Source organism: Prunus persica, chromosome G4, assembly GCF_000346465.2.
Source record: "Prunus persica cultivar Lovell chromosome G4, Prunus_persica_NCBIv2, whole genome shotgun sequence".
In the NCBI taxonomy this organism is placed as follows: domain Eukaryota; kingdom Viridiplantae; phylum Streptophyta; class Magnoliopsida; order Rosales; family Rosaceae; genus Prunus; species Prunus persica.
Genome location: NC_034012.1, coordinates 23468827 through 23484621, shown reverse-complemented (window position 1 = coordinate 23484621; position 15795 = coordinate 23468827). Strand labels below are relative to the sequence as shown.

At 34.9% G+C, this 15795-nt stretch overlaps 1 protein-coding gene and 1 long non-coding RNA gene across 2 annotated transcripts; one reads left to right on the top strand and one right to left on the bottom strand.

Annotated features, from left to right (window-relative positions):
• On the bottom strand, positions 8152–10872 carry LOC18781252 (receptor-like protein 12). Its single transcript, XM_020562450.1, has one exon. It carries the CDS (start codon positions 10870–10872, stop codon positions 8152–8154), a length of 2721 nt encoding a protein of 906 aa, XP_020418039.1.
• On the top strand, positions 13290–14673 carry LOC109948886. Its single transcript, XR_002271338.1, has 2 exons — positions 13290–13979; positions 14228–14673. It is a non-coding gene; the product is annotated as an uncharacterized LOC109948886 (long non-coding RNA).

Sequence of the window (15795 nt, the reverse complement as noted above, 5' to 3'; positions counted from 1 at the left end):
AATATATTTTCACATTATATATAAAAAATAATATATATATATATATAGCAAAAAAACCAGGCTAGGTAACTTATAGGTCTCAACCCGATGAAAAATGAATTTTAACAAGTAAACAACATTTTTTTTTTCTGTAATAACAAAAGCAGTAGTAAGACTGAAACAAAAATTGCTAACTAACAGTAGCTTAGCATGTACATCATACAAACAATAAATATTTATGTAAATGCTCAACCATTCTGCTAGGAACTAGAAACACAGTACCAGCATTACAAATCATATTAGAACTCACACAACTAAACAAGCAAGTAATTTTCAGATTTTTTTTTTCAATTTATTTATCGCAATTTGTAAACGAAATGTCAAACTAAGGGAAAGAACCGTAGACGTATTCAAATTAATCACAAAATCGCAAAGAAATTGCTCAACGAGCTTCGAATTTCGGCGATAATCAAACCGGATCATATCAATATGATTCGGCTGACCTTGAAATGGTCTCTTTGTTCTTCTTAAGCTCATCCTTGTGAGCCTTCTCTCAGATCTGGTGCAGCATGTGGCCATGAGCGTCTGGCTAAAATTACGGCTCAAAAGCTGTGAGCGTCCTGCTCGTGAATCAAATGAAAGCTTGAGAAAATGACGTCATTGAGGATTGAAAATTTGAAATGGAGAAGAGAAATTGAAAGTGAAAGAAGCAACGAGGAAGATAACGAACCTAAGTCTTGGAAGAAGAACCGATAAGACCGTTGCCTAGAGCATCGAAAGGATTGGCGGAAGAAGATGAGCCTGGAGCCGCACAAGCTGCTGATCGCCATGGTCGATGCTCTTCTTCTTCCTATTCTTCTTCAATCTACAACATAATTGTTATTAAATAAAAGATTTTAAAAAAAAATTAAGTCGGCTATTTCTCAAAATTGCAAAAGGGCAAAACCGTAATCCAATATAACTGTTAAATTGAAAAAATCGACAGCTGTCGATTTTTGGGTTTATTTTGAGTGTGTTTATATACAGTAAATAGTATAGGGTTTATTTATAGTTTTATGTCTAGGAATGGGTATTTAACTAATTTTGTATTTTTTTTATAACAAGCTGCTGGTTCTGGTTGCATGGTTTTATGGTAAAGCTTGCATGCTTTGAGATGTTAAGGCTTCTTCCTAAAAGAGTGTTGTTGGAGGTGCTTGGAGTTGCCATTTGTGTGAAGGAAGAGACTGAAGCTTCCATAATTGAAAGTCACCAACGCTTCATATTGTGCCACGTTGCAACCATGCACTCACCCAAACAATATATCTTTTTGTGCATAATTATGCCTTCTTTTGCCAAAAGTCAGTTTTCTCAAGGGGCTTGTTGTAGCTGAATTGGTTAAGAGTATTTATCCATGTATTCGAGGTTCTACGTTCGGTTCCTCCTCTTTCTCATTTTTGTCTCTAAAATCCATTTATATATTTGGTCCATATCATTTCAATTTTGATAAATCCAATCTTACAATCTCAAAACTTGGGCCCATTTGATAACTATTTCAATTTTTAGAGTATGAAATTTCTTTGGTATTGGTAACCAATTATAGTTTTTAGAAAAACTGAAAACGAAAAAACTTTTTAAAAGTTGTTTAGTAAGAGTTGAGCAACATCCAAGTCGGGAGGTCCCAAATATCAACTTATGGTAACTGAAGAGAAATGTATGTGTGATGTATGTGAAATTGGTGAATAAGAAAGGATGACCATGGTTAATGATAGTACCAGTTAGAAAAAATAAATAAAAAAGAAAGGAAGGCAAAACAAAAAATTAAAATGAAAACTAAAAACTAAAAAATACTATCAAGTTGTTTTAAAAAAATAAGGGTAATTTTGAAAACTAGTTTTACTTGTTTAGAAACTAAAAACGAAAACTTTTACCAAACATGTTTTTAGTTTTTAATAAAAATGAAAAATAAAATGGTTATCAAGTGGTAGAAATTAAGTCCAAATGAATACGGAAAAGCTAATTTGACACCCAAAAGGGCATCTTGTGTGGGCTTATTTTTGGTTGTTTTTTCTCGCTTAAACTTTTGGGCTGGAACAATGGGCAACAACGTCCACAAAACACTGCCAAACATTAGGCCTCATCATTTGGCCCGCATGTTCATGGGCCAATGGGGGCCCGCCTGGCCCATTGAAAAAAAGCCCGGCCCGACTTGTTATGGGCTTTGAGATGGTCCGGCCCGCCTTGGGCCGGGCTAGGCTTAGGCTTGGGTGTCTGAAACTCGGTCCGGCCCATAAACTCGGCCCGATTAAGCCCAAGAAAGCCCGGTCTGGCCCGCCCACAAAAGCCTGGCCCGATAGGCCCGCATACATATATAATTATGTATAAATAAGAGTTCAGGTTTATGATTATATCACTTAAATCACATATATAATTTGTTTCATTTCATTTTCTTTTCTGTACTCATTCCTAGTTTATAATTGGATGATTAGCACATTAATTTGCGTCAATTATTAATTCAACAATTATATATATATATATAAATAAGATGAACAACATATCACATCACCAAATATAATCATATCACGAAACATAATCGTACCACCAAATATAATCATGATTTTCTTGAACACATCACCAAATATTTGCATATTTATTCATACCATCCTTTAAAAAAATATTATTTTTAATACTTATTATTTTTTAAAATTATTTCTTAAAATGTATTACGATCTAATTATGTAATAACCTAAAAAATAATACTTGATTTTATTATTTTTGTGGAAAATCTTATAAGTTGTGTAACTTTATTGGGTGTTTATGAATTTGGTTGATGTGAAAATATTAGAATTAAGTGAGTTTAATCTCAAATTTGGACTAAAATGTCCTTATGATTAAGTTTATGATTTTTTTTTAATGAAGTAGGGCCCATTTAGGCCCGGCACATAGGGCTTAGCTCGGTCCAGCCCGATGGGCTTTCTCAAGCCCGGCTCATGGGTCGGGCTTGGGCTTTGAATTTTCTAAAAAAACCCAGCTTAGTCCGGCCCGATATTTTTGCTCTCCTCTTTAAAGCCCGACCCGGCCCGGCTCAAGTCCATTAAATTTGGACCGGGCTAACCCGATATTTCTGAAAGATTGAACTTTTCAAGTGATGTCAAATTTGCATATTGCGCTGGAATATCACCAACAAGCCTGTTTGAAGAGAGATCTAACCATTCAAGATTACTCAAAACGCCAAACGAGGGTGGAATTATACCTGTAAGCTCATTATGAGAAAAATTAAGCCTCTTCAATGACTTAAGATTACAGATCGCGTTTGGAATCTCTCCTATGAAAGTGTTGTTTGAGAAATCAGTAGTTGAGAAAAAAGTCTGGATCTTCACCATTTCAACGTCGAAGCCTTTAATTGTCACTACCACAATATCCTGATATTCATACTCTTCCATATACTTCAGTTTATGTTCTTGTAATTTTATCACGGTCATCAATGTCGAACCTTATGGAAAATGTATTAAGGTTTGGAAAAAAAAAAATTTCTTAGCCAGAAAAGAATCTTTTCCATGATTGCCAAAGGAGAAATCCACCTGGAAAAAAATTTACGAAGAATGTGAATTAACTTGACAAAAATAAAAATAAAAAAATAGAGGGGGTCAATCACGAAAAATTATAAATAATAATGAGAAATAGATTTTTTCAGCCCCTTGAAAGCAAAGGATCTGAACACATACCACATCCAGGACATTTGATGTAGTCTTCTTTGGTCAAAACAAGCCCTGACCCTCACATACCTCACATTTTTTCTGTGCTGTGCATACATCAATATCATATTATACCTAACTAAAATAAATGATTAATTAGAAGAAAAAAAAACTCATTTGCTCGTACATGAACTCTGTAACTCCAGCTATGGCTCCAATAAAAAGAAATTCAATTATTCTTTTTTTTTTTTTTTTTGTTTTGTTTTTGGTCGGAAATAATTCAATAATTCAGAAAGAATTTACAGTAGTTATATAATTTAAGAGTGAAAATATACCTATGGCTCCAACCGGGGTCGGATCCGCTACAACCAGAACATCATGAATTGCTGCAACCCTCCGAGCTTTTGTGCTTGGTTTTTCCGTTGCTAGCTGCTGGTTCTGGTTGCATGGTTTTCCGGTAAAGCTTGCATGCTAAGGCTTCTTCCTAAGACAGTGTTGTTGGAGGTACTTGGAGTTGCCATTTGTGTGAAGGAAGAGACTGCGGCTTGTATATTTGGTCGTGTGATGAGTTGAGAGAGAGAGAGAGAGAGAGAGGGTATCGGCCGAATTTAAAGTCACCACCGCTTCATATTGGGCCACGTTGCATCTACGCACTCACCCACTCATTAGGCAATGTGGATTAAACATATATATTTGCGAAAGGAAATGCTAGTAATCTTCTCTCTAACTTTCTTTTATGGACTTTCTCCTTTCTTCTCATGACATGTGTTAATTTCCTTACACTTAAAACAATGTCATTAATGCATCACATAAACTACTTTTTTGTTTTCCAAATTTACCCTTATTAAATGTATTGGTTTTTTTGTTTCCTTCATATATCCTTTTTTTTTAATAACTATTTTACAACCTTATTAAAAAATTGAAAAATAAAATGTATGTTTTTCTTTTCAAGAGAGAAGGTTTGTTTTTTTAAACACAAAAGAATTTAGACTACTATTGATTGATACTTAACCATGCTCGAAGGATAATTCTTTTGCCCTAAAACAGTCAAACTTGTCTAAGGCGGAAGGTGCACATGTGATGTTTACATAGCCATTGTCAATGACCAATAGAAACAAAGAGAAAATAGAAGTTTTATTTCTCTAGAGAGAAAAAAAAAAATACATTTTTTAAAAAATATAAAAAGAAAATTGACGTTTTTTATTTATTTAATTTTTTAACAAGGTTGTTGTGAAAAAAATTTATGAAAAGACTAGCTTATTGTAAATTAAAACGAAAAAGTTAATACATTTAACAAGGGTAAACTTGGAAAACAAAAATTATATTGTGTGATGCATTGATGACATTGTTTTTTTTTAGGACCTTTCCTATTGAAAGGGGCAATAGCATATTAAACTCACACACACAACATGGATGCTAGGATTCCCCATTTGCAAATACTTGGGCCTTTTTCCGTCATTTTTGCCCCCTAAAGAATTCCCTCAATGTCATTTCAATTTTGATAATTATAATCTTGTAGTTTTATAATTTTAGCAATTAAGTCCCAATTAAGGGTAAGCATGTTATATAACTAAGGAAAAATTGTAGAGAGAATTGGAAAGTAGAGAAAAGACAATAGAAATTGTTCAATCAACTTGTATATCTCATCTTGATAAGACCTCTTATTTATAGGCTTACAATGGTAAGAAGACATTAACAACTCATAAGTTACAAGCTCATAACTATGGTATTTAGTATATAGGTTACATAGAATTTGAAAGGGTGAATGCCAGTGGCGGATCCAGGATTGTTAACTCAACGGGTCTTAGTGTAAAAGTTCCGATATTTTTTTAAGACGAAAATAACGCTAGATAATTTTCTATTACTTTCCTCTTATCATTCCATAATTCGATGCATGAATTAATCAAACCAAACAGTCAACTATTTTTTTTTTTTTTAAGAAACAAATTTTATTAAGACAAATGAACAAACCTATCTTATTATAAGTTATCTATAAAAAAAATTAATCATAAACCTTAAATTCCAACAAATCAAATGATCATATATAGTCATCCAATCCAATAAATCATCCACACACAAAATCATCAATATTCATCCATTCCAATAAATCATTATCCAATAAAAATATTAGGCATTATCATCAAACAAAAGAATGTAACATAAGTATACCAAGAACAATAAATTTATAAAATCAGAGATGGAGAGGGAAGAGAATAAAATTTTCAGCCATGTTGAGGGTTTTGGGGGAGATTTAGTTTAGGGTAGAAAATAATAGAATTTAGGAATTTTAGGAGTCCATTTGAGTGTTTGAGTTGAATGGAGCAGACACATGATATTTTATTACAATTATTTTAGTATTTTTTTATGTTTTTCATAAATCTTGTTGGGAAATATAAAAGGGTTGTTGGGCAGAGGTGTATGTTAAACTGTGGCCAATATTTTCCAGATTTGGTAAAGTTTTATGATTGAAAGCAATGGGATGAATCAGAAACGACTTAGGTTTGGGTGGGTTTGGACTTTGGGGGGAGTTGCTGGGCCATGCCATTTTAAAGACAATTCCTGGGTCAAAACGACGTAGTTTTGCTTATGATGTTAATAAATAAAAAAAACAACAGTGCTTCTTCTTCCTCGCAGCTCCTTTCTTCCTCAGGTAAAACGTCGAGCACCTGGTGTGCAACTGCAAGGGGTCTCTCCCCCAGCTTCAAGGGACCTCTAAGTCTATTATCATGGCTTCCAAGAGGTCGTGCAACCCCACTAACCCCACTATGGCTCCGTCACTAGTGAATGCTAAGAGGTATGGTGGTCATCCACCAACTCATGCATTTACAACAAAGCATTCATTTTTCTCTGCAACATATTTCACAGATTTATTACCGAGATTTATTTTGAGCACAAATTAAAGACTTCAATTATATGAAGGTAACGAGTTGAGGACTTATGGTCAATTTTTTTTAAGTTTGTCCAATTTGCTATCAAAACTTGTCACCCACACAATCACTTGTTGTGGATTAATTTTTGTATTTTTCTTTTTAAAACTTTTGAACTGTTCAAAAATGTCCCATATCTGCACATATAGTCTCTCTTTCTCTCTCTCAGAGAGTCTCTCCATCCATTTAATGCAAATTTTTTTATAACAAAAATTCCAAAATGTAATTTATAACAAGCTTGGTTGTCCTGCATTTAAAGTTTCCACTGCGCTAGGATAGCAAGTACTTGAGTTTGTTACCTGCAAAATCAGCAAGCACAATCTTTTGACATCGAGGGTGAAGCATCTATATTGCACATGGGTGTAAGTTCCAGTGGTAGCTAGCTAGGAAATTATTGTACCTAGTTACCATTTTTAGTATGGCAAGTACGTGATGAGTTTGTTTCATGGAAAATCAGCAAGCAAGCAACTTTTGGAAAATTTTGCAACCAAGGCTTTGATTTGATATTTGGTCTCTGGTCTTGTTAGGTATAATTTCTGCGTGTTCAAATGGTTTTCACGTTTTGCCTCAAACTCCTACTAGTCAAAACTTGTCCAAATATGATTCACATTCTGTATGTAGACCAAATATGCAAAAAAAAGTCCGGATGAGGACTAAGGAGAAAAAAATTGTTTGGATTTTTAAGAGGTACCAAAACTTTCGTTGTTTGTATTTCATTGCCCGCTCGAAAAAATCAGCAAAAAAACATCGCACCTTATCCAAACGATCGAGCTGAGAAAGATGTACTTGCACTCCCAAAGGGCATGCCACGTACACTCCTCAATCAGAATTGATTAATTAATTGTTAATTATATGATCATAGTCAATTTTTAAGTTGATTCATATTGTACCCTCAGTTTTGTGGGCAAATACTACTTAATTATGCATGCTATTTAGTGATTTACTTCTTGAGATATTTAGTCATATACTCATTCTTAGCACACTAATGATATAGATAAATCCTACACCATTTAATTTATATAAACAAACCTAAAAAACTTAAAAATTGACAGTTAGCCCTATTGAATTTAATTTTGACTATTAAATTATTTTGATGCCCTGTTAAGTGTTTTGGATTTTTTATGAGGTTTTGGGGTTGGGCTTGTTTTAAGAAATTGATGGCAATTTTATAATTTATAAGAAATTAAAAGCCTCTTTGTTATGTTGTAAATGGGCTTTGGGTGTGTTTCTAAAGTCCATTTTATATAGGGTTTTTTTTAGTTTTATAATTTGGGTCCTTATATTTGGTATAATAGTGAATCTCCTTAATTCTTTTAATTTGCTTGTATTTTTTGGAATGCGAAGATTTAAAGGAGTATATAACATAGTTGAGGCAAATTGCGTGTACTCATTGAATTGATTTGTCAGTTGTGTTTGACAAATTACAAGATGCACGAGCAATTACTCTACTTTAACAAAAGTACAGAGAATCATCTTTTCAAATTCATGCATATTTATTGGCGCTTTGACATAATTCAATATTCATAAAAAATGATATACAATATGAAAATGCATAAACTTTTGGAATGGTTTCTTCAAGCACGTCGATGTGTGATTTCCACAGTTCTACGACGTTGCTTTCTTCCTACCACTTTAACAAGCCAATCTGGTGTTCCATTTGAGAATACAAGATATCCCACAGATATTCCAATTACCACCCCAGATGCATACCCCATCAACACTACCTTCCAATCAAAACCATTCCCATGCTCCAAATCATCCTCTTGTTGGAGTGATGATGGAGGTGATTGACATGCACCGCATGTTTTAGAAAGTGGCAATCCACACAATCCTGTATTTCCACTATATGAATCATTTTCAAATGTATCAAATTGTTTGCCATGAGGTATAGGCCCCACAAGTCGATTTTTTGAAACATTGAACTTTTCAAGTGATGTCAAATTTGTCAATTGCTCCGGAATATCACCAACAAATTTGTTTGAAGACAAATCTAACCATTCAAGATTGCACATAACGCCAAATGATGGTGGAATTGTACCTGTAAGCTCATTATGAGAAAAGTTAAGCCCCTTCAATGATTTAAGCTTACTGATTGCATTTGAAATCTCTCCTCTGAAAGTGTTATTTGAGAAATCTATACTTGTGAAGAAAGTCTGAATCTTCACCATTTCAATTTCAAAGCCTTTAATTGTCACTACCACATTATCCTGATAGTAGCCCTCTCCCATATATTTCAGTTCATGTTCTTGCAAGTTTATCATGGCCGTCAAATGTTCAAAATATTTTGTTGGCAAGAGACCGCTAAACCGATTATAGGATAGGTCCATGATACGCAATTTTTGGAATGGAAAGTTAGTTTCCGGAAAGCCTATTTCACCATAGAATTTGTTAGACCTCAAGATAAGAACCTGCAACTTCGGAAGAGATTCCAGCCAATTTGGGAATGTATCTTGAATTTTGTTGTTTCCAAGGTCTAGAACTTCCAACTCTCTACATGTGAGCAAAGTTGGTGGCAACGACCCTTCCAACTGATTTCCATTAAGATCAAGATTTCTCAAAACGTTTCCCTCAGAAAATGTCCCAGGAATCATGCCATGAAATTTATTATTCCGTAGATCCAAAACAGAGAGGCTCTGACTGAAGTTCCCTATGCATTGATGAATTTTTCCACTCAATTTATTACTAGACAAATCAAGGATTTCAAGTCTAGTCAAGCTGCAAATGGTTGGAGGCATCTCTCCAGTCAATTGGTTGTTTGATATGGAAAAGAAAAATGTGGAAGGTGATGGAATTGGAAGCTCTCCTTGGAGAGAATTGTTGCGAAGGTCAAGATACTCGAGTTTTTTCCACCGAAGCTGTCCTATAGTGCCAGTCAAAGAGTTGTGAGAAAGATCCAAATACCTCAATGAATCTTTCCCCGAATCCAACAGCCATTTGGGAATGTCGGCTCGGATTCGGTTGTGGGAAAGGTATAACATGTCCAAATTTTGTGAGGCTCTTAGAAAGTATGGGAACTCACTTATGTTACAAGATGACAAATCTAGTAACTCAAGTTGAGGCCAGGTGTTGTTATTCAAATGGTTGAAACTCAAGGATATATGATTAAAGGAAAGATTAAGCTCACTGAGACTTGGGAGTTTGGAAAACTTTTCGAACTCCAAATTTCCACCCAAGTTATTGGATGATAGATCAAGGACTTGAAGATTCACTTGTTCATATATTGATCTTGGAATCAGGCCATCCAGCTTGTTGTCCCTTAAACCAAGCAATGACAAAGAACGAGATTGGAACTGAATGATATTACCACTGAGTCGGTTGCCTCCAAGTTCTAAATACTCCAATGATGGCAAACTACCTAACCAAGATGGTATTGTTCCGTTGAGTTGGTTCCCATCTAAATAGAGCAAGATTAAGTGTCGAGGAATGTGACCCACCAGTTGTTGTTTTGAAAAATCATATAAAGAAGAGATCGATGTCGAGTTGCTATCAACTTCTGGAAACTGACCAACATAATTGTTGCCACCAAGATTCAAGTAAACGAGGCTCTCAAGGTTTAAAAGCGACCATGGGATTTGGCCACCAAAACTGTTAGACGAGAGGTCCAACCGCATAATTTGTGTGAGGTTACCAAGAAATGCAAGATATGATCCTACAAAACTGCAATTGCTGAGAAACAAATCTCTCAAAGACTTGAAATTTCTTGTCAGATGAGACCAATCTACTGAAATTCTAGTGTGAGAGAGCAGCAAGGTTTCGAGTGGACTGCTCCAGTTAGACTTGGGGAAATTACCTGTGAGGTTATAGTTGTAACCTAAATCTAATAGTCGAAGATTTGGTTGGTGGAAAATGCTTTCTGGAAATTTTCCTTGCAAGTTGCAAGAATAAAGCGAAAGAGTTGTCAAAGAAGAAGACAGATTCTTGAATGAATCAGGTACAACTGATGACATATCAACAAGGGACAGTTCAAGCTCCTTAAGATTGGTTAGGTTTTGAACAATTCTGTTCAAGCTAGAAGCATCTAGGGTCACAGAAGGTTGCGAGAGATTAAGTGAAACCAAGTTGGAAAGGTGGGAAATTTCGGAAGGGATTGGGCCACTGAAATTGGAGTCAGAGAGGTCAAGGTGAGTCATACTTACAAAGCCACCAAACTTGGAGGAAATTGGGGAACCTCTGAAATCATTTCCAGAGAGGTCTAGCCAATTGAGATGGCCAAGAGAGAATAAGCTGCTATTGGAATGGATATTGCCTTGAAGCCCACCAAAACCAAGGTTGAGACCAATCACATGACCAGTCATCTTTTCACAAGTAACTCCACTCCATGTGCAACAATCATTGCCTTTCTGCCAAGAAATTGTACTATTAGAATAAAGAGTTGTTTCAACTTCGAGAGAGGAGGTATCAATAGAAAAGGAGTTCTTGAATTGAAGCAAAGCAGAGCTGTCGTGGGGATGGCATAAATGCCCTGAAGAAAGAGAAGAGGAAGAGTTAGATGATGATGAACAAGTAGAGTTGAATTGACAAGTAATAAAGAGCAGGAAGAGGAGGAACAACCAACCCATCTTTCTTTCAAAATCTAAAAGTATATATTCTTCTAAATAATTTGGTGAGCAACTCTATCTTGGAGATGTTGATATTTATAACAAGCTTCCTCAACAATGATTTATCTATAATGTCACGACATGAGTCTAGTAGGTGTGGCATAAGGCATTTAAAGTTTCCACAGTGCTAAGAAAGTACTTAAATTCGTTTCATGGAAAATCTTTTTGAAAATTTTGCAACCAAGGCGTTGATTTCATATTTGGTCTTTGGTCTTTGGTCTTTGGTCTTTGGTCTTTGGTTTTGGTAGGTATAATTTCTGCGTGTTCAAATGGTTTTCACGTTAAACTTGTGCAAATATGATTCACATTCTGTGTGTAGACCAAATATGATTCACATTTGCCCTGTCCTTCACGCTGATTCTTCTCACTGTCTCTGCCCCTAAGCATTAGCTAGGCCTTAGGCCTTTTGTCCAATCTGTGAATGAACTTTCAGAGCAAATTCATACAGGTAAAAAAGGCATTTGCACCTTTGCATTCTCATTTAGGATCACCATCAGAAAAGAATGGCATAACTATATAGAAATTAGCTAATACATATATGTCAATTGAAAAGGGTTTTGAGATTAATTAGATGTGCATGCTCTTCATATGTCTTTTGTTTGGCGTTGTTTCCATCTCATCCTCTGATGTTTTCTTCGGCTTCTTCGTCGTTTTTTCATACGAGTTTGTTTTGGATTTTTTAAGAGGTATCAAAACTTTCGTTGTTTGTTTTTTTCTCTTTCTTTTCCTTTTGGTTTGGTTGAGCATTAATTCACTCACTAATAAATTGACCACCATGTTTTGTATTCTGAACTTGTTTATATTTTAAGTTGCTTTTAATGATTTTTTATTTTATTTTATACGAGCTTTGAATTTTTTTTTTTAAATTTTATACGTGCTTTGAATGTTTAGTTTAGTTTTATGTGACTATATTTGAAGGGAAAAAAAAAACCCAAAATTCAGGTGTTATTTCTCTATTTATTAGTTAAATTATTAAAGTTGAACCTTTCATGCTTGAGTGTGATTGATCATATTTTTAATTTTTTTTATTGCTATTAGTTGTTAGTTACTATTTTTATTGATGTGGTGATTGTTGAGATTTTTATTGTTATTAGTTATGTTTATTATAAAATTTAAAACTCTGAAAACCTTAAAAAGAAAAGGAAAAAAAAAAAAAAAACCATTGCTCAAAGTCTAAAAAATCTTTGGATTAATATGTTGATATTTATAACAAGCTTAATGAATAGTAATTTATCATCTTTAAAGATAAACAAGCATCATTGTGCCTCGTAAGTGTTACGGCATGACTAAGGAAACAATAGAAGTCTAGCCAGTGTAAGGATTGGGTGTCCCATTTTCACACAGGTGTAGGTCCCAATGTTAGTTAGCTTCTACACCAATTTGAAGTGCTGATAATTGACACTGAGGGTGAAGGCCTGCTACACCAATGTTAGCTCGCTCCTTTCTTTCTTTTTTTGGGGTAATATGTTCAGGTAATTGGAAAAAAAATTGCACCAAGTCTTTGATTTGTGGCCGTCTTTGGTGTTGTTAAAGTTTGACGATAAGGTGTAGGTCCCATTGTTGGCTAGCTGCTACACCAATTTGAATTGTTGATAATTGACATTATTGAGGGCGAAGTCTATATACTTGTGCCATATTGTGGTAGATTTCTGGTATTGCTTGCACAACAAAAATTAATTACTGAAACGAGTTAATTTTCATAGACTTGTTAATCTGGGTTCCACTTATTACCTGCAACACGTACTAATCAAGTTTGTCTCCACTTAATTCTCGAATTTGTGTATTCAAGAAGCCGAAAACGAGTATTCATAAATTGACCATTAAAATCGTTCTTGTCTTCACTAGTAGTCATCAGTGACTTTTGTCTTTCTTCACGCTCTCATTAATTCTTCTCCAAGGCTTTGCTTATCTTTTCACTTTCTGTCTCCACCCTCAAGCATTTGATAGGCCTTAGGCCTTTAGTTCAATCTCTGAATGAACTTTCAGAGCAAATTCATAAACAAAAAGTTCTTTTAAATTTTCATTTATGAAAATCCATTATCTTTCTCTAGGGCTAAAGACAAGAAAGGAGTTAATCTAAATAAAAGTTAAAACAATCCTTTATATAAAATCTATATAAAATCCAAAACAAAAAGACCATTTTAGTATTTAAGCAAATTTTTATAACAAATAATTATACCCGTAGTTATAACAAACAATATAACATGAAACAACATATGCTTTTGAAACCGTTTCTTCAAGCACCCCGTTGTGTGAATTTCACAAATTTACGCCATCGTTTTCTTCCAATCATTTTCACAAGTACAAGATATCCCACAGATATTCCAATTACCACCCTAGATGCATACCCCATCCACACTACCTTCCAATCAAATCCATTCTCTTGCTCCAAATTATTATCTTTCTAGAATGAAGATGGCGGCCAAATTATTTTCCACTGTATGAATCATTTTTAAATGTACCAAATTGCTTGCCCTGAGGTATGAACCCCGCAAGTCGGTTTTTTGAAACGTTAAACTTTTCAAGCCATGTCAAATATGCCAATTCCCACGCAATCTCACCCACAAGCTTGTTTGGAGAGAGATCTAACCATCCAAGAACGCTCAAATTGATCTTTCTTTCCTTGTATTTTAGCATTATTGGGTCTTGGTCCTAGATCTAGGGTCCAGGTCTTGGGTTCGTGATCTCTTGTTTCGAGCTCAGTTTTCACATCGGAGTTTGGGACTCTGGGCAGAGTTTGGTGCTCAGAAGTCAGGATCAAGGTTTGGATTGCAGGGTCTAGCTGGGGGGTTTAGGGAGATCAGGTCTCTGGTCTGGGTTGTGTGTGCGGTATTTTGTACTCGAGGATGGGTGTTTTGAGTCTTTTAGATACAATGCTTAAACTACTTTTTGTGTTCTCAAAATTTTGGCTACTTTTAGGATTGTATCTCTTGCTTTTAGAAACAAAAATATATTTTTTTGGGTTGCAAAAGAAATTAGCCGTTTGAAGTTTGATGACAATAGTAGAACAGACTTAGCTTACAGATGTGATAATTGCTTATCTTTTATGTAGGTATCCTCAGTATGCAAAAGCTTCCCTTTGTCAAGCTTGTTATATAGCGATATATTTTGGAAATATGGATAAGATGGTTGCAGCAATGCGAGCTTTTAATGGCTTGTACAAGACTCTTTTCTTAAGCAGAAGAGCTTTTGCAGAATTCACTTATCATCAAGGTTTGAGAGGGAAGGAATTGATGCAGGCTCTATGGAAGGCCCATAGACATGATTTTGTTATGGGGAGAGGATCTGCTCTGTCTGATTGCTTTTGTGAGTTCAAATTATGTTTTCAGATGTCAATTTGATCTTTCTTTCCTTTAGTTTGTTTTCTCTTTTTCCTTTAAAAATCCTATGTAACTGCCATTACTAAGGTGGCGTTTGGGAGTGTTCTTGTTTTAAAAAAATTTGGAAACTAAAGCGTTTGGTAAAACCAATGAACGCAGCTTATTTTAGAAATTGCAGTCACTCACTGCGAATTCGCGAAGCAGCTCCCACCCAGCTTCTCAAAGTTGCTGTGAAAAAAAAAGAATGTTGCTAAACGAACTCTAAAATTAACTGAGTACACCCTAATATTTTAATTAATATATAAAATTAACTAAGTACATCCTATTTAACTACCAAAAATACCCTTTGTACACCTTAATACACTCAATCACACAATACCTTAATACCAATTCTAAACCAAATTTCTCTTTTTACATTAATTTGTGCCCTATGTTTAGATTTATAAATATATTGAATTTACATACACAAACAATGAACTTATTATTTGATTTCACAAGTTATATGAAGGAAATTTCAGGGCCCTCAACATATTATTTGGATCTAAATCAGAAAAGCTATAAAGGCATTTCAGATTTTTGTAGCAAGTCTGCAGCATACCCACATGGTCATGGATATCTTCAGATCATCAATATTAAGCAACCCCAAAACTGCTCCCTTTGAAGAACAAATTAAAACCAATTTCTAGAGGAAGGTTACAAAACATTGTGGCCGGTGAAGAACAAAATCAAGACAGTATAACCCATTTGATAATAAAATCAAAATGAGATGTATCAATATCAGACGACCACTGCATCATATAAAGGTACGACGACGGCATTGCTGTAATGGTGGAGAAGCGTATGCGACGACGATGTTAGTGAAACGGTGGAGGAGATGATGTTATGAAGGAGGCGTTGCTATGTCCAGTGGAGGAGACGACGACGGTGTTTCATAATTCAATACATCCTTTTTGGTCATTTTATATTAGGGTAAATTAGTAATTCAATAAATAGTTTGGTAGCAAGGTATACTCAGTTAATTTTAGAATTCGTTTAGCAGCACTAAAAAAAACAGCTGGTTCTTTTAAATGATATTTCCTTTTTCCCATAGTACCCCTAATAACTTTCTCAATTGACAACTTTTACCCCTAGAACAAAAAATAATCCTTTGTTCTGCAGCTCGATTCTTCTTTCGCCCGCTGCAGCTCGATTCTTCTTCTTCCCATTCAATCCCTAGCTCTCCACTTTGTTATCTCCACTCCCGCCAAAAAAAATCCAACCCCCAGCTTTAAACAATTCCCAACTCCTAGCTCCCTACTCT